Below are 16,959 nucleotides of genomic sequence, written 5' to 3'. Positions count from 1 at the left end.
GAATGTCACTCTTGTTATTTTACATACTTTGCTACAGTTCTTCCAACAGAAAGTTTGCACAGTGCTATGGCAGAAAGCCAAGGCCTGTCCAACCACTCAGCCATCAGGCAGGACAGGCTGGGGCAGCCAGAGGAGCTATGGCCACCCTCTATGGAGACAAGTCTGAGATATCAGCCCATGTGAGGCACCCTGCAGGACCCTATGGCAGTATCAGGGATCCCTTAAAATTGGCCAGAAGAGCAGTCCCTGAAGCCTGGAGGAGGATACATGCTGTTACAGTTGAGATACAGAGGATCCAGTCTGCATGGGCCAGGTACATATATGGTAGATGTAAGCCACACACGCTACCTGACTTCACAGGCTTGTAGGTAACATCATTCCTAAACATTTTTTTTTTCCCCCTTTTCTTCCATCAAACAGACGTAGTTCACTTATCTACTTATACACAACAGGATCTGAGAAAACTGAGAAATACACCACTTCAAAAACTCTTTTTTTTTTTTATTAAAACTCTTTTTTTTAAATGAATGCCTGTTCCAGAGGTCTTTTATATATATATATATATATATATATATATATATATATATATATATATATATTTTTTTTTTTGAAAGCAACAAAACCTGAACAGTGACCTAAAAATATCTCTGTAGTGGTGAAATCGATGGTGAGATTACTTAACCGATAGTACTAATGAGGTTAAATTGAAAATGGATCAAATTCTTCCTGAGATAAAATCATATGGTAAGGATATGTGGATGTCTGAATACTTTTAGTTTGCACACACACAGAATTGACCAATTGCTTAGCTTTAAAATTATGAAATTGATGCATCTTTTAAATTTTTGCAGGTCTTTTTTAATGCTTAGGTTTAGTATTCCCCCAGAACTAAGCAGAGTGATAAGTTTATTTATATTTCTTCTGGCAAGCTGAATTTTTATGTAAATAACTTTCCAGGAACTAAACTAATAACTGTCCAGGAACTGCCCAGGGAGGTGGTGGAGTCACCGACCACGGGAGTGTTCAAGAAACGCTTGGATGTTGTGCTGAGGAATATGATTTAGCTTGGAAGTATTGGTAATGGTTGGACTAGATGATCTTCTAGGTCTTTTCCAACCTTGATAATTCTGTGATTCTGTGTAAACAGGGACTCCTGCTGGAAAACTGCACGGGATTCCCTCAGGGATATAGCTTCAGAAGTGGGACAGGTAGCCATCTCGCAGACAGCAAGCAGCCATCTTGCCTTCCCTCCTATGGAAGCGGCCATCTTGAGTGCCGTACACACGGGGGCCGCCATGCTGTTGAGAGGACCATGGGCGCAGCCATCTTGGGACCGCCTCCAGGTTAGCGTCATGTCGGCGGCCATTTTGGTGTAGGGTAGGGTGGATGTATCCCTTCTCTTTCCTCCCTTAAGCAAAATGGCGGCTCGGGCGCATGCGCGGAAGCAGGGGGGGCCCAAGCGGCGGGCTCGTCATCTGCCCCGCGGGGTGTTGCGGTGCGGGTGTCGCTGAGGGGCGGGGGCACCGCGTTTGTGGTCGTCATGGGCGAGACCGAGAAGCTGTATTATGTGTATAGCTGCGACCTGGACATGAACGTGCAGCTGAAGATGTGAGTGAGAGGGGCGGGGGTTTCAGTGCTCCCCTGCTCCGCTCCGGATGGCCGGGGGTGTGTGCGGGGTGGTTGTATGCGGGAAGGAGCCGGGTCCCCGCTGTGTTGGAGGTGGCTGGGCCGCCCGCTCGAGTCTGTGTGAGCTGGGGGTCGATGTGACGCCGCGCCTGGAGCTCCGCGGGGTCCTGGAGCCGGACGGAGGGGCCGGGGCCTGCTGCAGGCTGCTCTGAGTGCTGACAGATCCGTGTCCTTACGTCCTGTCGTGCTGTAAGGCACAGGTTAATTCACTTCAGCCTTAATGTCTTAATTCAGCCGCTGGTAGCACAGCTTTCTTCTTAGCTCTTATCTCAGGATAGAGAGAAGCTGAAGGTGCTTCTTCCCACTTGCTTGCATGCATGTTGCTCATAGGATCTTCCCAGGCAGGCCCATCTGCTGCAGCACATAATTGTGTTTTGGGGAAGGTCAGGCACTCTGTTCAGCCTCACGTTTGCACATGCTGATGTATTTGCTGGTTCATATTTTTTGAAGTTTTTATTTCCTTTTTTCCCTGTCACATCACAATATAAATTCATGTGGGATGGATGTGATTTGTCCTAAAATTTATAGCTAATGTAGCTACATTGAGGTATGTTGCACTGATTTTCAAAAGTAACTAAGGGAAGCCTAATAACGGGCTTATTTATGTTTTATCTGAGTAGAGTATAGCAAGTAAATTCAAGTATGTGTCTGACCTCTTTGCTAACATACCAAAAATACAAACAAAAGTACAGGTTTTTTAAGTTCAGTTTGTATCTTCCTAGAATGTGCTGTGCTTCTTTCTTGCAAGAAACCCCTTTTTCCTATTTCTGAAAGATTCTTGTTTGCTGAAAGGTGCATCATTCCTGTCTGCACAAATGCTGTGATTCTTTTTTTGTTTTTATATGTCAAGCATTTAACATTGCAGTATCACAGAATCATTAGGGTTGGAAAAGACCTCTGAAATATGTGCAGGTTTGTCTTTCACCACTGTATCTCTAAGGCCTATTAAATCTGGCACTAGAATTCTACACATTATTACAGGGCTTTAATCAAGTTTGGTTCGAATATTTTGATTTTTGGCATCCAAAGCCAATTATACACTTCAGATTTCACACAGTTCTAAAATAAGACTCATCTTTTTTTCTTTATTTTCCTTTTTCAGGCAAGTTTATGCTAATGCTTTAATGTTTATAGTTGGTATTTCTTTTAATTAAGATTGCAGTGTGTATCATCTCACTGTTGCCTTGTTTAGCGTACCTTATTTGATGCATTCTATGAATCTACAAGTTTTACTCGAAGTTTTCTCAAGTGAGTAATTCTTCCATTTCCTGCTTCTCTTTTGCCCCTGGATCAGTATTTCAGTGAGTTCTGTTATTCTTTTCAAATATAGAATTTATTTTGGATGTTTGGATTTCACTGCTTGCTGGTTATTCACAACAGAGGTATCTGCGTTCCATGTTGTCTAAATATAAGAAATGGAAATAAAATTCTCAGTGTGGATTAAAAAAATCAACTTTTCTCTCTCTCTCCTTTTTTTTTTTTTTTTTTTTCTTAATGCAGAGGAAGTCTGGAAGGGAAAAGAGAACAGAAGAGTTACAAAGCTCTCTTGGAAGACCCAATGCTGAAGTTCTCAGGACTGTATCAAGAGACTTGCTCTGACTTGTATGTAACTTGTCAGGTGTTTGCAGAAGGGAAGCCTCTTGCTCTTCCAGTTAGAACTTCCTACAAAGCGTTTAGCACTAGGTGGAAGTAAGTCACTGCCTTTTATTCAATTTATCTGTTAGCTATTGAGGCTTTTAGTTAAAGAAGTAATTTTGTTTGTTTTTTGTTTGCATAAAAAAAACAAAAACTCCTATAGCATCTTTTCTGTTGTTTTATTCAAGTAGCTTATGTTTCTGTGAGTCTCTGTGTAGTTAAGTTTTTCCCTGTCAAGCACAATACCAGTCTTTCTGTGTACAGATTAAGTAATAATGCAATTATTTGTATTTTTGCGCATGGCTCGGTATTTAAGTAATTTTCACAGCCTAAAACAGCACTCTTTTTTTTGCTGTGTACTGGACAGTGATTTTTTTTCTTTTGCTGGCCTTTTAATTGTACGTTCATGTAATGACTCAAAGCAGCACTTAAATGTTTGAATAATTAAAGCCCATAGGTAGATAGTTAATGTGCCCTTCAAAGTGCATAATTTAAGGAGAACTTAGATTCTGTAAACTACTATAGGGTAACTTGAATTCTGAGGTTTCATGACTAATATAAAGTATTACCTTGCAGCTGGAATGAGTGGCTGAAACTGCCTGTGAAGTATCCAGACTTGCCTCGCAATGCTCAGGTGGCTCTAACCATTTGGGATGTGTATGGGCCTGGTAAAGCAGTTCCTGTTGGAGGAACAACAGTCTCACTCTTTGGGAAATATGGGTATACTGCTTTTTCTTTTGTGATGCTGACATGAAACTCACTTGTGAATCGTAAAGTTCAATAGGATGTACATAGAGGAAATCAAACCACAGGGTTTTTTTGTTGTTGTTTTTGTTTTGTTTTGTAATATAAGCTTACATTTTTACATAGCAAATTCTGAAATAACTTTCTTCTTTACTTTTGTAATGTATGAATTCCAGTGTCAGTTTATTTAAGCTAACTTGCAGTTGGACCCTTAAGACAGCATTATCCATAAGGATTAAAGGGTAATTCAAGGAACAAGAAATCTTTAGGATTAATAATCTGTCTGATCCAGTAGAGAGTGGAATCAGTAAATTACAGTAGGTAACAGGGAGCTGGGAAGAATTACAAGTTAACTGGAAGGTGGCAATGCATGAAAGGATCTTAACCAAGTAAAAAGGAGACTGAAAAAAAACACAGGATACAGTTTAAGTATGAGGTAGTGATACTCTGTATAACTGTACACTCTATGTGATTGTAGTCAAATCCAGAAGAGGGAGGACCTACCCACGAAACCTGATGAAGTGATTTAGGTTTTAGAGTGTATCTTAAATTTTGCATGAGTTCAAATATTCAAAAAACTGTGAATATCCAAACAGTCTCCAAGTATATACATCAGGGACAATACTATATCCTGCTGCTCATTTGAGATGTGTCCCAGAGCTACTTTTCTGCTCCTCTGGGATGTGTCCAGTTCTATACAAGTAATTTCAGATAAGTTTCTCACAATTGAGAGTCCAGGGGAGTAGGCATTGAATGTCTAGCAAATAGGTGTAGTGGAGGAGAAGTAAGTATAAGTGGGGCTGAAGAAAAGACCATGAGAATATTTTTTCTAGTATGTAGGCAGTGTTTAAAAATGGTGAAAATCCCTTTGTCAGTGAATGTGGAATAATAAGGCTAAGCTGAGCCAGGCTAAGCTTAGGTTAGCTTTCGGAAGTTTGTCTTAGTGATACTGAACGTGGAAGATATCTGTAAAGAGAGGTTAATTTTCTGTCATTAAAGATCTTGCTTTGACAAAGAGATGGATGTTGTCTTAGATTAGAAAATTGTATTGGACAATATTTGCTTTTATTTCTAGTGTTTTGGGGAGGGGTTCAGTCAGAAATAAGTATTTCAGATTTTTCTATTGGTTTGTAAACTGATAATCTACTTGCAGGGTAGTACCATACTTTCTACAAAACTATCTGATTTTAAGTTTAGTTGACCCTTCTATAGTTAGTGTCTTTTATTCTTAGTTGTGTGACTTCTGAGTGTTCCTTCTGGTTGTATTTGCCCAAAGTTCTTGGTTGATCCCCTCTTATTTGCAGAAATAATGCATTTGATTTCCTGCAGCTTTTTTACAGATGGATGAATGAAAATATGCAAGGGACACAAGGGTCTGCAGTAGAGAGGTGTAGTGAGTTTTGTTGCAAAGTTCTGCTCACTGCACAGTGAGCAATTACCAATTCAATTTCAGGCATAGATGGAGAAAATGGTAAGGTGAGACTTGTGGGGTTTTTTTTCGGCTGAGAAAGCTGCTTTTTATCAGTTGACCTTCACATGAAACTTACACCGTTTTGTAGTTAAATTTTTTGTCAGGCAGATCTAAAGTCAATACTGTAATTTGCAAGTCAAGAGGAATTTTTTCTGCTTCATTACAAATAATAAGAAAGTGTGAAGGTCAAGCTCTTTCCTCAGTTCACGTTTGTGCCACCCCATTGACTTTGGGAATTATCCATTTTTCTTCCATTTGCCAAGTAAGTTATCTCAGATTTGTTTCTTTTAAACCCCGTGTGCTAGTAAAAATGAAGGCCAGAGAGGGCATAAGGCTCTAGACACTTCTACAGTTCAGTTATGTTGTGAATGGCAATGTATGTTTGTAAGTTTGGCAAGAGAAACTTTTTCATTTTCTTGCAGCTGCTTTGATTCCTGATTTCAGTTTGCTGAAACAATACTGCATTTTTCCCTACAGTATGTTTCGTCAAGGAATGCATGATTTGAAAGTCTGGCCCAATGTAGAAGCTGATGGCTCGGAACCCACCAGAACTCCTGGGAGAACCAGCAGCACAGTCTCTGAAGATCAAATGAGCCGCTTGGCAAAGGTAATGGAATACCAACCTTTAAGATGTTCATGGGAAGCTTGCACTGTCATTGAAGTGAAGTGGGGCTTTAATGAAAACAAGCTTTCTGTGGTGTTTTTTCCCATGAAAATTAACTGCCTTTAATTGCCTTGGTAAGTCAGAGAATTTACTCAAGGAAACAAACTCATTTGCCAAATGTATATTCCTTGATATAGGACATAAATACCTATAGTGGTGTAAGAAACTTTTATTAAATCTGACGTTCTGTTATAGCAGCTTAAAATCCTAATTCTTTATAAATAATGAAAATTACAGTGTAACTTGATGCTTGGAGCCAAAACTCTTACATGGTTCATTTCATGCATTAGAGTTTTAGTAGATCTACCAAAAATTAAACCGATTTGCTTTAACTTTAGATCACATGTAGCTGTCCATATAAATATTTTCTCCTACTAGCTTGTTGGCAGATTGTATTTTTGCTGTGAAAACTACTCCTGGAATTCAGTAGATGTTGTTGAACTGCTGAAGTAGGTGATCATGCTCTTCTGATGAGCTTATACTAAGCTTCTGAGATGTCTCAACTCCTCTTTATCAGCCTGCTTTCATCTTAATTTTGGTTCCCTGGTTTTCATCGTCAGCTTTTTTAAAGCTCTGAATGAAAGAGATCCGGTGCCATAAATATGTCCGTTCTTCTTGTAGAGATTTATAATAGCAATAAACTAACTTGCATTTATGGTCTATTTTAGTCTATATCACCTTGAATTTATAATACAAGACTCATTATAAATACTTCCAAGACTTGTAGGAAGTAGGTTGCTATAAACATTCAAGGATGCCTTTGAACCACAAGAACCTTTTGATGCAAAGGAGCAGCTTTTTGAGGAAGATACAGAAGTAGCGTACTTGTGTAACTAAATAATTATTTTTGTTGAGAGTTCAAACTAATAACTTGTGTTTCAAATAACATTCTAAACAAAAGAAACACTGTAGGTTTGTGTTTGAAAAGAGTAAGGGTAGGAGAAGATCTTAAGGTTTTGATACACTCCGCAGGCACAAACTTAAGTTTCTCTTGTGTTAGTGTGATTGTATATTCTTTTGCTGCTTAAATGTATCTGTGCAAAGCTTTCTGCAAGCCTAATTTCTTGTGGTAGTTGAATAAAACTCCTCTAGGGGAAAGAGGCTTTGTAGACAGGCCCTACAGATCAGGACTTGTAGTTTATTACATGGATATGTGATGTAGGTAGTGGGAAAGATATTGGTGTAGGTCTTAATTTTCATGTTAGTTTGTTGTGCATAAGTGACCATACCATACCAGTGCTTCACTCTTTCCTGCTCCCTAGCTCAAGAAACATAAGTACTTCAGTCTCCAAAATACATGTGTCTGTTTTAGCTTGTTTTTTTGGCAGCTGGGAGTTGAGGGCCTAAAGCCTTCAAGGAGGATGACAGAATTCTCCTTTCACAGATGAGAATTCTAATTAATGGCTATCGCCACTTCTGTAAGCTGTTTTTTGAAGATAGTAATTGCGAAAAGATTCAGAAACTGTTGTTTTCAGTGGAATTTTGTCCCTTTTAAAAAGTATTTTATCCATACATGCTCACAGATTGAACAAAGTTTCTTGGTACTGTCTGCAAGAGTTTTCATTTTCACAGCTGTTTTCCATAGCAGATGAGATGCTTGTGATGTGTTGTTCCTAAAAAGTTGTTGTTTTAATATAATCTGTTTCAGTTTTTTCTTTCACTTGTTCATCAGTTTCTGAATGCCAGCTGTTGATGCTGTGTAATAAGGTATATTAAATATACTTAAGAATAGTAGGACAAATTAAATGCAAGATGAGATTGCATGAGCTTTTTTGCTCTTGATTACTTTTTGGGGGTGGTTTTTCATGTTTATCTATTGGAAAGACTTATGATTTGTAACTCTGTCATGGTACTTTTTAACGTCTGATACCAGATGCTAAATTGGTCTTACAGATAGTAGTAAATAACTTCAGAGAAGAGCTTTGTTAAGGACGTTTATCTAGAAGGTAACTTCTTTTTCCTTCTTCTTGACATCCTTCTGAGTTTTGTATATATCTGTGGGTGGCATTTGTTATTACAGGAAATTAATCTTTCATATGTGATGGATTATTTTATTCCACATAAACAAAAGGAACTTCTTTTTGATCCATGAATTTCCTTTACTCCTTCTGCTGGCTGAAATAAAGTATTTAATTATGACAGTGAGATAGCATTTAAAGGGGTACATCTTATTTAGTAGCAAAAGATTGAAAGTATATATTAACCTACAGATTTTCAGAGTCTTGCTTTCTGGCATAGCTCTGTAGTGTTTTGACTTTTTTTCTTGTTGAAAGAGAATTCTGTGGAGATTTGAGACTAATACTTTTCTAGTAAAATGTACAGAATTACTTTTTTTTCTTAGTGCAGTGAAACTAAAACTTGACAAAGGTATTTAAATTACTTATTTGGATCTTTTTAACGAAGGTTTTGTCAAGTGCTGTCATAAACCAACGTGAGTGCTGGATGTGAATATGTGATATTCAGAAGTGCTGGTATAGGGTGATAAACATGGGGCTACGTTGGATAAGAAGAGTTCTTTTGTTAGTTAAGGGATAAAAAATGAATGTTATTTAGGAGTGGTTGCAGTAAGGGATTTGTGACTGTAAGGAGCTTCTTCTGTAATTGAGGATGAGTAGAACTTTTTTGTGAGCTAGATAATGACTTTCTAAAAGTCCTAAATGATGATATTCAGCCTGCCTCAAATGATTTCGTTTGCATATATTATGAAATTCTATGAAATATGTTCTGAAATGTATCTATAAATCAAAGGCAAACTTTGAGTACAGTTCTGGTACACATTGACATCATACTGTCAAGAATCAAGGTGAACCCCTTCTGGAGCAGGAGAAATGGACTGAGTGAATAACCTCCTGAGAGTTCTGTTTTTTCAGTGGTTCTATGAGCTTCATTGGCTTTTAAGGAAAGTATAATTACTGCTTTCCTGAAAAAGTGGAGAGCTGTGGATGTCTTGACTTTAACAAGTATTTTGATACATTCTTCTGTAACAAATTATTGCATTAGAAACTAAATAGATACAGATAATAGATACATAGTAATGAGGAAGGAAAGCTGGCAGAAATGTCAGGAGTAGGGGTTTAACAGTAGCAGCATGAAGCAACATGATGCCAGACATCAACAATATACTATAGAGACCAGTGCTGGTCCCAGTGCTTTTTAACATGTCCTTGATGACGTTGGTGGTGTGGCTGAGTGCATCTTCTGCGGATTTGGAGGTAATACAAAACTCCCAAGCAGCTGATAGACTGGGTAGTTGAACCACTGTTCAGAGGTACATCGGGCTGGAGAAATAGGCCTGTGGTTATCTAATTGAATTTGTATTAGTTGATGCATGCTGTAAAGGAATTTTGAAGAGGCTTCGAAAATGTTTTGCATGGTCTTCTGCCTTTGCAGCAAAGCAGGGAAGCAGCAATGTCCTGGACTGTATTAGGCAGAAGTGGTAGCAGGTGAAGGGATTGTGGCACTGATTAGATGTATCTGAAATGCAGAGTCCAGTGATGGCCTTCCAGTGAGAAAAAGAGATGACCATACTGGGGTGAGTACAGAGAAGGGCTGCATAGATAACTTGGAGCTTCGAGCCTCTGTCATTCAAGGAAGGCTTAGGAACTACAGTTGTTTAGAGAAGACAAGGCACAAGCAATTGGTACGTACAAATCCCTTACAGGAGGAAGCAGAGGCAAAGCCAAGCTTCTGGGTACAAGTTGAAACACAGGAAATTCCATTTTAAATATATGAGAAACTTTTTTTGCTGCGATGATGAAAAAAACTGGAACAGATTGATGAAGGACATGGTGAAATTTGTCATTGTTGATGCTCATAAACTGACTGAACAATGTCTTGTGCAGCCTGCAGTCAGTTAACCTGCTTTGAGACTGTACAATTTCCAGAGTTCTTCCAACTCTGTTCTGAGTAGAAGATTTTGGCGGGTGAGAATGTTTTTGGAGAGACAAAGAAGTGGAGTGTTTATGAATAGCTGGGTAGAGTGGCAGCTTCCTTGTACCTCAGGAAATAGCAACTAAACAGACTTCTCCCTTCCCCCTTCTTACTAGACTTTCTGGGATACTGGTTTCAGATCTTCTAAAAAGAAGGGGAAAACAAACTCTGTAACTTCACTGACCTTTATATATAAATCTCAGTTTATGAACTTGCTTTTGTGAAACTAACAAAGACATGATTCATTTTGTTTGGAATGAAATAGCTTTGTTTTGTTTGATTTGGTAAATTATACTATATGAAAACTAGTAACTCAGGAAAACAATGTTTTTGTTATGTTACTGCTTAAAAAACAGGTTCCTACTTTTTAATGTTTAATGTGTTTAAAGATCTCATGCTTGTAATGTGCTTTTGTCTTTGCTATGATTTTTGAGACATTAGAAGCATTATGTCACTGCTTAGGTGATCACAGAGATCTACTGTATGCACAGGCATTTCATGTATTAATACCTCTGCAAAATTGATATTCTTTTTGTTACTGCCAACAATTTAATAGTGTTGTGTTCTTCTATGCAGCTCACAAAATCTCATAGACAAGGTCACATGGTGAAAGTGGACTGGCTGGACAGACTGACCTTTAGAGAAATAGAAATGATCAATGAGGTAGGTCATTTTATATCAGAGTTGCACTTTTTTTTGGTGGTTTTTTTGTTTGTTTTTTTAGATTTTGCTGATATGGACTCCTTACTTAGGAGACTAACTTGTCCTGTTTTTCTTAACTGATTAGATGGTGCATGTCATAAACGAAAAAACGATTCTTTACACTTCTAATTTAAACTTGATTTGGACAATTAATAAGTAGAAAGCTATTTAGTTGTCAACTTCAAGTAACTTGTATTTATTAATAATTTGTGATAGCTTCAAACAAGTTTTGATGGATTTGGCTAACTTAATTCTAGGATTTAGATTGTGATGGGAAGCTTGTTTGGCCAGACAGGCTGTTCCTTGAATTTTGACCTACTCAGCTTTATTTTCAGGTGTTGAGGAAAAACACTTTTAAGATTTAAGTGAATTTAAAATACAATAACAAACAAAATAGACCTCAGAATAACTCCAGCACTTGAATGTGATGTTAACACTTGCTGAGTAAAATAACTGATTATTTTCATCCTGCACAGTAAAACTTCCTTTGTTTTCTGTTTTGTGTTCTGAGACTGTCGTTCTTACAGTAAGATCTTTAGGACTCAGGTTCTTTTGTTCGATATATATACGTATATATATCTCCACTTACTAGTCTTTCTGAGAATTCAACTCATCCTACATTAGAAATGGGTATTGTTTTGCTCCCTCTCTTTTACGGTACATAAAATTCAGCATCCTTTACTCCTAGACATATGCCTTACATATAGAACAGCTTAGCCTGTGTTGGCAAATCCAACTCAATACTGATACATTAAATGAGCCCGAGTTGCTTGCTGTTAAAAGTTATACTTTTTTGAAATTAAATATATGATGAAGTTTACGTATAATTTGTTTCCCATCAACATTTTGAAATTTTCAGCATTTAATAAAGGTTTGAAAAATATGCATATTAGCAAATCGTCTTCTGAAAGTGAATGAGCAGCAAATCTAGCCTTAGTCCAAGTTTTATTTGTTCCTTTCATTCTTTCATCTAAAATGTTTTGTTTTTTTTTTGTCTTCTTGGTTTTGACTGACATGCATCATTCTGTTTAAGTATTAAAAAAAGTAAAACAACAAAAAGAAACCAACTGGTTGTTATTTGTTGCTTTTTTGCTGATGTTTAGGTCCACAATTGGGAGCCACTGATGTAATAAAAGCCACAGTGTAATGTATTTACTTCTGAATGTTCATTGTGAAGTAGGGGTATGAAGAAGTAAGAATGTCACCAAAAGTCTCATAGTGTGATGAAATGATTAACCAAATAATTGTTTCGGCAACTGATAATGTAATTAGTTATGACACGAAGAAAGAGTAATTGCTGTGCTGAGAATGCTGAAGATTGATTATCTTTAATATGATACACATCTGTGGTGGTTCTCTTCTCAGAGGGAGAAACGAAGTTCTAATTTTATGTACCTGATGATTGAATTCCGTTGCGTCAAGAGTGATGATAAAGAATATGGAATAGTTTACTACGAAAAGGTATGTGCCTTGCAGACTTTATGGTTGTCTTTAAAAAGCAGCATGTGCACCTTAAATGGAATTTTTTTTCCCACTGAGTTGAAATATTCTGCTGCAGGATAGCAGCAGGCATCTGTCAGTAGCAGCTGTTTATGTATATACAAATCAAATGGTATAGATGCAATGAGATTACAGAAGTCAATCATTCATGCAACAGTTGAAGATTACAGGATTTTCTAAGTGTGAGTGATTAAAAACTTTTTGATTTATTGTTCCTTCAGTCATCCAGTGGTACTTTCAGTGTAGCTGTAGGTAAAATTGTCTCTCATCAGGAAGAGATGTACCTGTGTTGGTAATTTTATAAAAGATAAGTTATTAAAAAACTTGGCACAGATGCTCTGCTTGTGAACATTTCCTTGAAAATGAACAAATAAGTTTACACTTTAATGCTGAAGATGTTTTGAAAGTGAACTTCTGTATTGAAATATCTTTCATCTTTTCTTTCTGTTTACAAAACAGAGCTCCAATGTAGTATCTGATGCTGGTGACTATATTCTCATTCTTGCAAAGAAAGATTATGTGTAGGAATAGATACCAATGTAATGTTTTCAAAACAGTATCCCTGTGTACTTTCAGTTTACATGGAGAAATTATTCAGTGTCATTAATTTCTTGCTTTTCAGGTTTTTTTTATTCTGAAGTATCCAGAAAAATAGTATCTTTAAAAGTAGATGTTTAAAAAGTTCAAGACATAAGATCATAGTGAGACACTTAAGGAGTGATATCAGCATTGTTAGTTCAAATTTAGGGGAACAAAAGATTGATAGTGAGTTTAATAAGCAGCCTTGGCCTATTGCTACAAGGGCTGGAGTATCTCCCCTATGAGCACAGGCTGAGAGAGCTGAGTCTCTTCAGCCTCCAGAGGAGAAGGCTCTGAAGGGACCTCTAGTGGCCTGGATCTGGGGAGGGACATTTTAGAAAGGCATATGACAGGATGAGAGGAAATAGCTTTAAACTGAAAGAGTAGACTCAGAGCAGGTAGTAGGAAGAAGTTCTTTACTGTGAGGGTGGTGATACACTGGAGCAGGTTGCCCAGGGAGGCAGTGGATGCCCCCTCCCTGGATGGGGCTGTGAGCAACCTGGTCTAGAGGGGGGTGTCCCTGCCTATATCAGAGGCATGGAACTACATGATCTTAAAGGTCCCTTCCAATCCAAGCCCTTGTATATGATTCTGTTGTGGCTTTGGCAGACATTACCAACACTGCCATGGTTTTGTTCATTGTGGGCAGATCCATTGGAAAAAAACAAAAACAAAACAAAAACAGTATTTCTTAACGTTTTCAGTATGTTTGCACTCATAAGAATTAAGAAAATTTCTGATGCATCTGTATGGAAAAGAGAAAGTAGAAAATAATAAACTGGAATTCCAGTGGGATCAGGGGTACTAACTTAAAAGCATGTTCTGTTCTGAGAATTAAAAAATAAAAATAAAAAAATGTAATATAGAAAATGTTAAAACAGAGTAAAATAGATGTGGCAAAATTACTTTGTCAAAACAAAATAGTTATTTACGTCATTGGAAATGGATGAATTTATTTATTTTTTGGAGAGCACAGTGGAACCATAATCAAAACACTGAAACACTACTAACAATTGTTCTTGCACTGGGCTAAAATCCTAAATCAGGATGTTCTGTACTTGTCATTGGTACAAAATAATAAGCATCGTTAACATACAGCTTTGTACTGTCTTGGATTTTTTAGTTTTGCAGTTGAATGTGATGTTCCTAAAAATGGTTTCTTTCTCTACATCCAGAAATGTACTGTTACAGTTTATTTATGTGTTGGCTTTTTTTTCAGTCATTGTTACGATTTTACAGATATCAAGAGGGAAGAAAGACTCAGACTTTAAAAGTGCATCTGTTTCTTTGCAGATTTTTTATGAATTATGTTAGAATTGCCTGGAACTAAATAACTATAGATTATCTGTTTTTTGGAAATGAAGTAATTGATTGCATAGTGTGTACATATATATATATGAAAGCTCGAACTGCAGTTACATGTAGGAATTTGTTGTTATGAAGTAGCTTTTCAACACGTTCTTGACCTTTTTTCTGGCAGCAGTAGGAAACAGTACATAAATTAGTGCCTGTCTTCTCAGTTTTTTCACACCTTCAATTACAGTGTATAGTATACATATCCAATATATTGAAACTAGGTTCTGTTGTCACCTGTCTGTGACCGATAGGCAAAGTGGAGATTACTTGTCAGAGTTTTGTTGATAAATTTGTTTTCAGCTGTTTATAAAGAACTGCACTGTTAAAGAATCTCAATTCTATCATCCTCTGCTTGACTCAACCTTCAATTACAGCGGAGTAAGGTAGTGGTGACTGTTCTCATGTTCTCTGTTAATTACAAATGGCATTTTTGATGGGAAGGTTAGCAGTCTGTTAGTAACAAGAGCATCACTTCTGATTCTCCGTTTAGGCAAAGTTCAGTGTGATTTTTCCAAATGCAAATAACAACAAGGTTCTTCTTTATTATGTGTAACCTTGTGGTGGTTTGAAGTGAAACCTTTGAATAAGTTGATTGCACAACAGCATGCGATTTAGAAAAAAAAAAAAAAAAAAAAAAAAAAGGACATTATTCTCAGTGAAAACCATTTTCATTGCTTGAAAGAAAATGGTAGTATAGAATAAGACAAATAGACGTTACCTATTGGTAATTAGTACAACATCAACTTTTCTCCTGCAAGTCCATCAAAACTGCAGGGTGTAGTTGGATCATTTTTTCACTTAAATATAGTGTGCTATATGTTAATAGAAAAGTTAATAGAAAAGCACTATGCTAAAATGACATCACTTTAGTTTTAGAATTATAAATATTAAATAAGCTTTTAAATGTCTTTCAGGATGGTGATGAGTCATCCCCAGTTTTAACAAGTTCTGAAATTGTTAAGATTCCAGATCCACAAATGTCTATGGTAAGCAGTATTCTGTGTAATATAGTCTGTAGCACAGTATTTTTGCTGAGAGGTTTTCACAGATGGAGATGGAAGCTTATCTATATTCCTATCTGCAGTAGTCCAGAGTCCCATGGGAAAGACGTAATTGACTAGTTGAAAAGTACTGTGGTGTGATTTGTAGTAAATTTTTATTACTTCTGCTAGATTTAATATATGGCAACTTATTTAATGCTTATGATGAATTTCTTACTTTCTATACTTAATGTACTTTCTTCTGAAATGGGGGAAAGCAGTTTGGGGGTACTCTTGGTAGAAGAGAGGGTGGGAATATTGTACAAGAAGGAGCTGAAGAAGACGCAAGAAGTTTTGAAGAAGGTAACTCTTGGTCAATTCATCTGTTAAAATGTTTTTTTTTTTCCCTACACTCTCTTGTATGTCGTTTTTCGTGTAGACAGTGCCTAAGTACAGTTCTAGAAAAGATTTCCATTATTGTGGATGCCAATTCAGTGGGACTGGTATTGGCAGCTTTGGGAACCTTAATGTAAGTGGGCTTCTACTGGCAACACTGTTTGAGCACCGTGTAATCTAACACTGCAAGAGCAAGTCTGACAATGCTGAAAACTGCCTTGGCTGCTGAAATCTTGTTGACACTGTGGCTCTTATTGTGGCTCCTACTGTTGCTAACATGGTATTAACAGTGGGAAAAGTTTTTGAGAATGTTTTTGTTGCATACAAAGCTTCATGCTGCAAACATCCTACATATGTTTAGAAAGCAGCTAGCACGTTTGCGTGCTGTCTAAGTCACGGGTGTGTTGACTGGAACACTTGCATTTTGCAGCAATTCACCAAATGGCAAAATAGGGTTTGTATGTTGTATGAAGTACAATAAATGCGTAAAATAAATTCAAATCCCTACAGCCTTCCTCTCTTTTACGGGGTAAAAGAGCACATTGTTGAAGGAGTATCTGGTAAAACAGCAGTAATGATCACAAACAGTCCAGAAGATGCTGTGTTTTTAGATATGAATTTTAAATGTCATGCGTTATTCAACATAGTGGTGAGTTTTTGTTAGATGGCTTCAATACTGGTTTTCACTAGAGTTTAAGTATTTATGTATATTGACTTATCCTCTGCATTTAGGAAAACTTAGTAGAAAGCAAACATCACAAGCTTGCTCGAAGCTTAAGAAGTGGACCTTCTGACCATGATCTGAAGCCTAATGCAGCAACTCGAGATCAGCTTAATGTAAGTCAATCATGTGAAGACTAAATTCAAAGTTATTTTAGTATGTTCACTATTAATATGTATTGACAATTTAAATAAAATGTCACTTTGAGCAAAGTCATTAATCAAGAAAAATCAGTGTGTCTCACAGGTAATTAGGTGAGTCCAATTCAGGGGAAAAAAAAAAGAAAAAAACAGAAATGCATTTACCTTTGTTATTTTATCTTTTTCGAAAAACATGTTACTTCTGTTTTGAGGATTTAATAATGCATGTTGTGCGCATACCTTGGTGTTGATGGTAGTCTTATCTGCTTATGTGTTGCCAGCTTCTTCAACCTTGTAACTCAGAAGTTTCACCATGACAACATGAGAACTATATTGTAAACATTTTTTGCTACCTATTTTTATGTCATCAGTGCTTTGTTTCATCACAGTATATTCCGTTAGCTTCATTGTTATGCATGCTCATGTTTTTTTAAACTGACTTTCTGACTATGTGT

The 16,959-nt window shown here is 37.0% G+C and overlaps 1 protein-coding gene and 1 long non-coding RNA gene across 4 annotated transcripts in view; one reads left to right on the top strand and one right to left on the bottom strand.

Moving 5' to 3' along the window:
- The first annotated feature begins 1,433 nt into the window (after positions 1–1,433).
- Positions 1,434–16,959, top strand: part of PIK3C3 (phosphatidylinositol 3-kinase catalytic subunit type 3) — a 52,661-nt gene continuing 37,135 nt past the window's right edge. Inside the window, exons 1-9 of one of the 2 annotated variants that reach the window (XM_015848239.2) lie at positions 1,434–1,608; positions 3,187–3,375; positions 3,898–4,041; positions 6,014–6,143; positions 10,707–10,793; positions 12,198–12,293; positions 15,182–15,253; positions 15,687–15,776; positions 16,376–16,480. In XM_015848239.2, the coding sequence (XP_015703725.1) occupies positions 1,541–1,608; positions 3,187–3,375; positions 3,898–4,041; positions 6,014–6,143; positions 10,707–10,793; positions 12,198–12,293; positions 15,182–15,253; positions 15,687–15,776; positions 16,376–16,480 (981 nt within the window). In that variant the 5' untranslated portion in view covers positions 1,434–1,540. The remainder of the gene's footprint in view (positions 1,609–3,186; positions 3,376–3,897; positions 4,042–6,013; positions 6,144–10,706; positions 10,794–12,197; positions 12,294–15,181; positions 15,254–15,686; positions 15,777–16,375; positions 16,481–16,959) is intronic. The other variant, XM_015848240.2, reaches the window with a different exon arrangement.
- Positions 3,004–16,950, bottom strand: LOC107305729. 2 transcript variants are annotated; one of them, XR_001551878.2, is made up of 3 exons: positions 16,745–16,950; positions 3,891–4,001; positions 3,004–3,088 (listed from the first exon to the last, which is right to left on the bottom strand). It is a non-coding gene; the product is annotated as an uncharacterized LOC107305729 (long non-coding RNA). The 2 variants fall into 2 exon arrangements; XR_001551879.2 differs by having other exon boundaries at positions 16,670–16,754.

The sequence above is a fragment of the Coturnix japonica genome, chromosome Z (assembly GCF_001577835.2).
Source record: "Coturnix japonica isolate 7356 chromosome Z, Coturnix japonica 2.1, whole genome shotgun sequence".
Taxonomy (NCBI): Eukaryota; Metazoa; Chordata; class Aves; order Galliformes; family Phasianidae; genus Coturnix; species Coturnix japonica.
The sequence above is the reverse complement of the archived record's forward strand: the minus strand, read 5'-3'. Positions and strand labels throughout refer to the sequence as shown.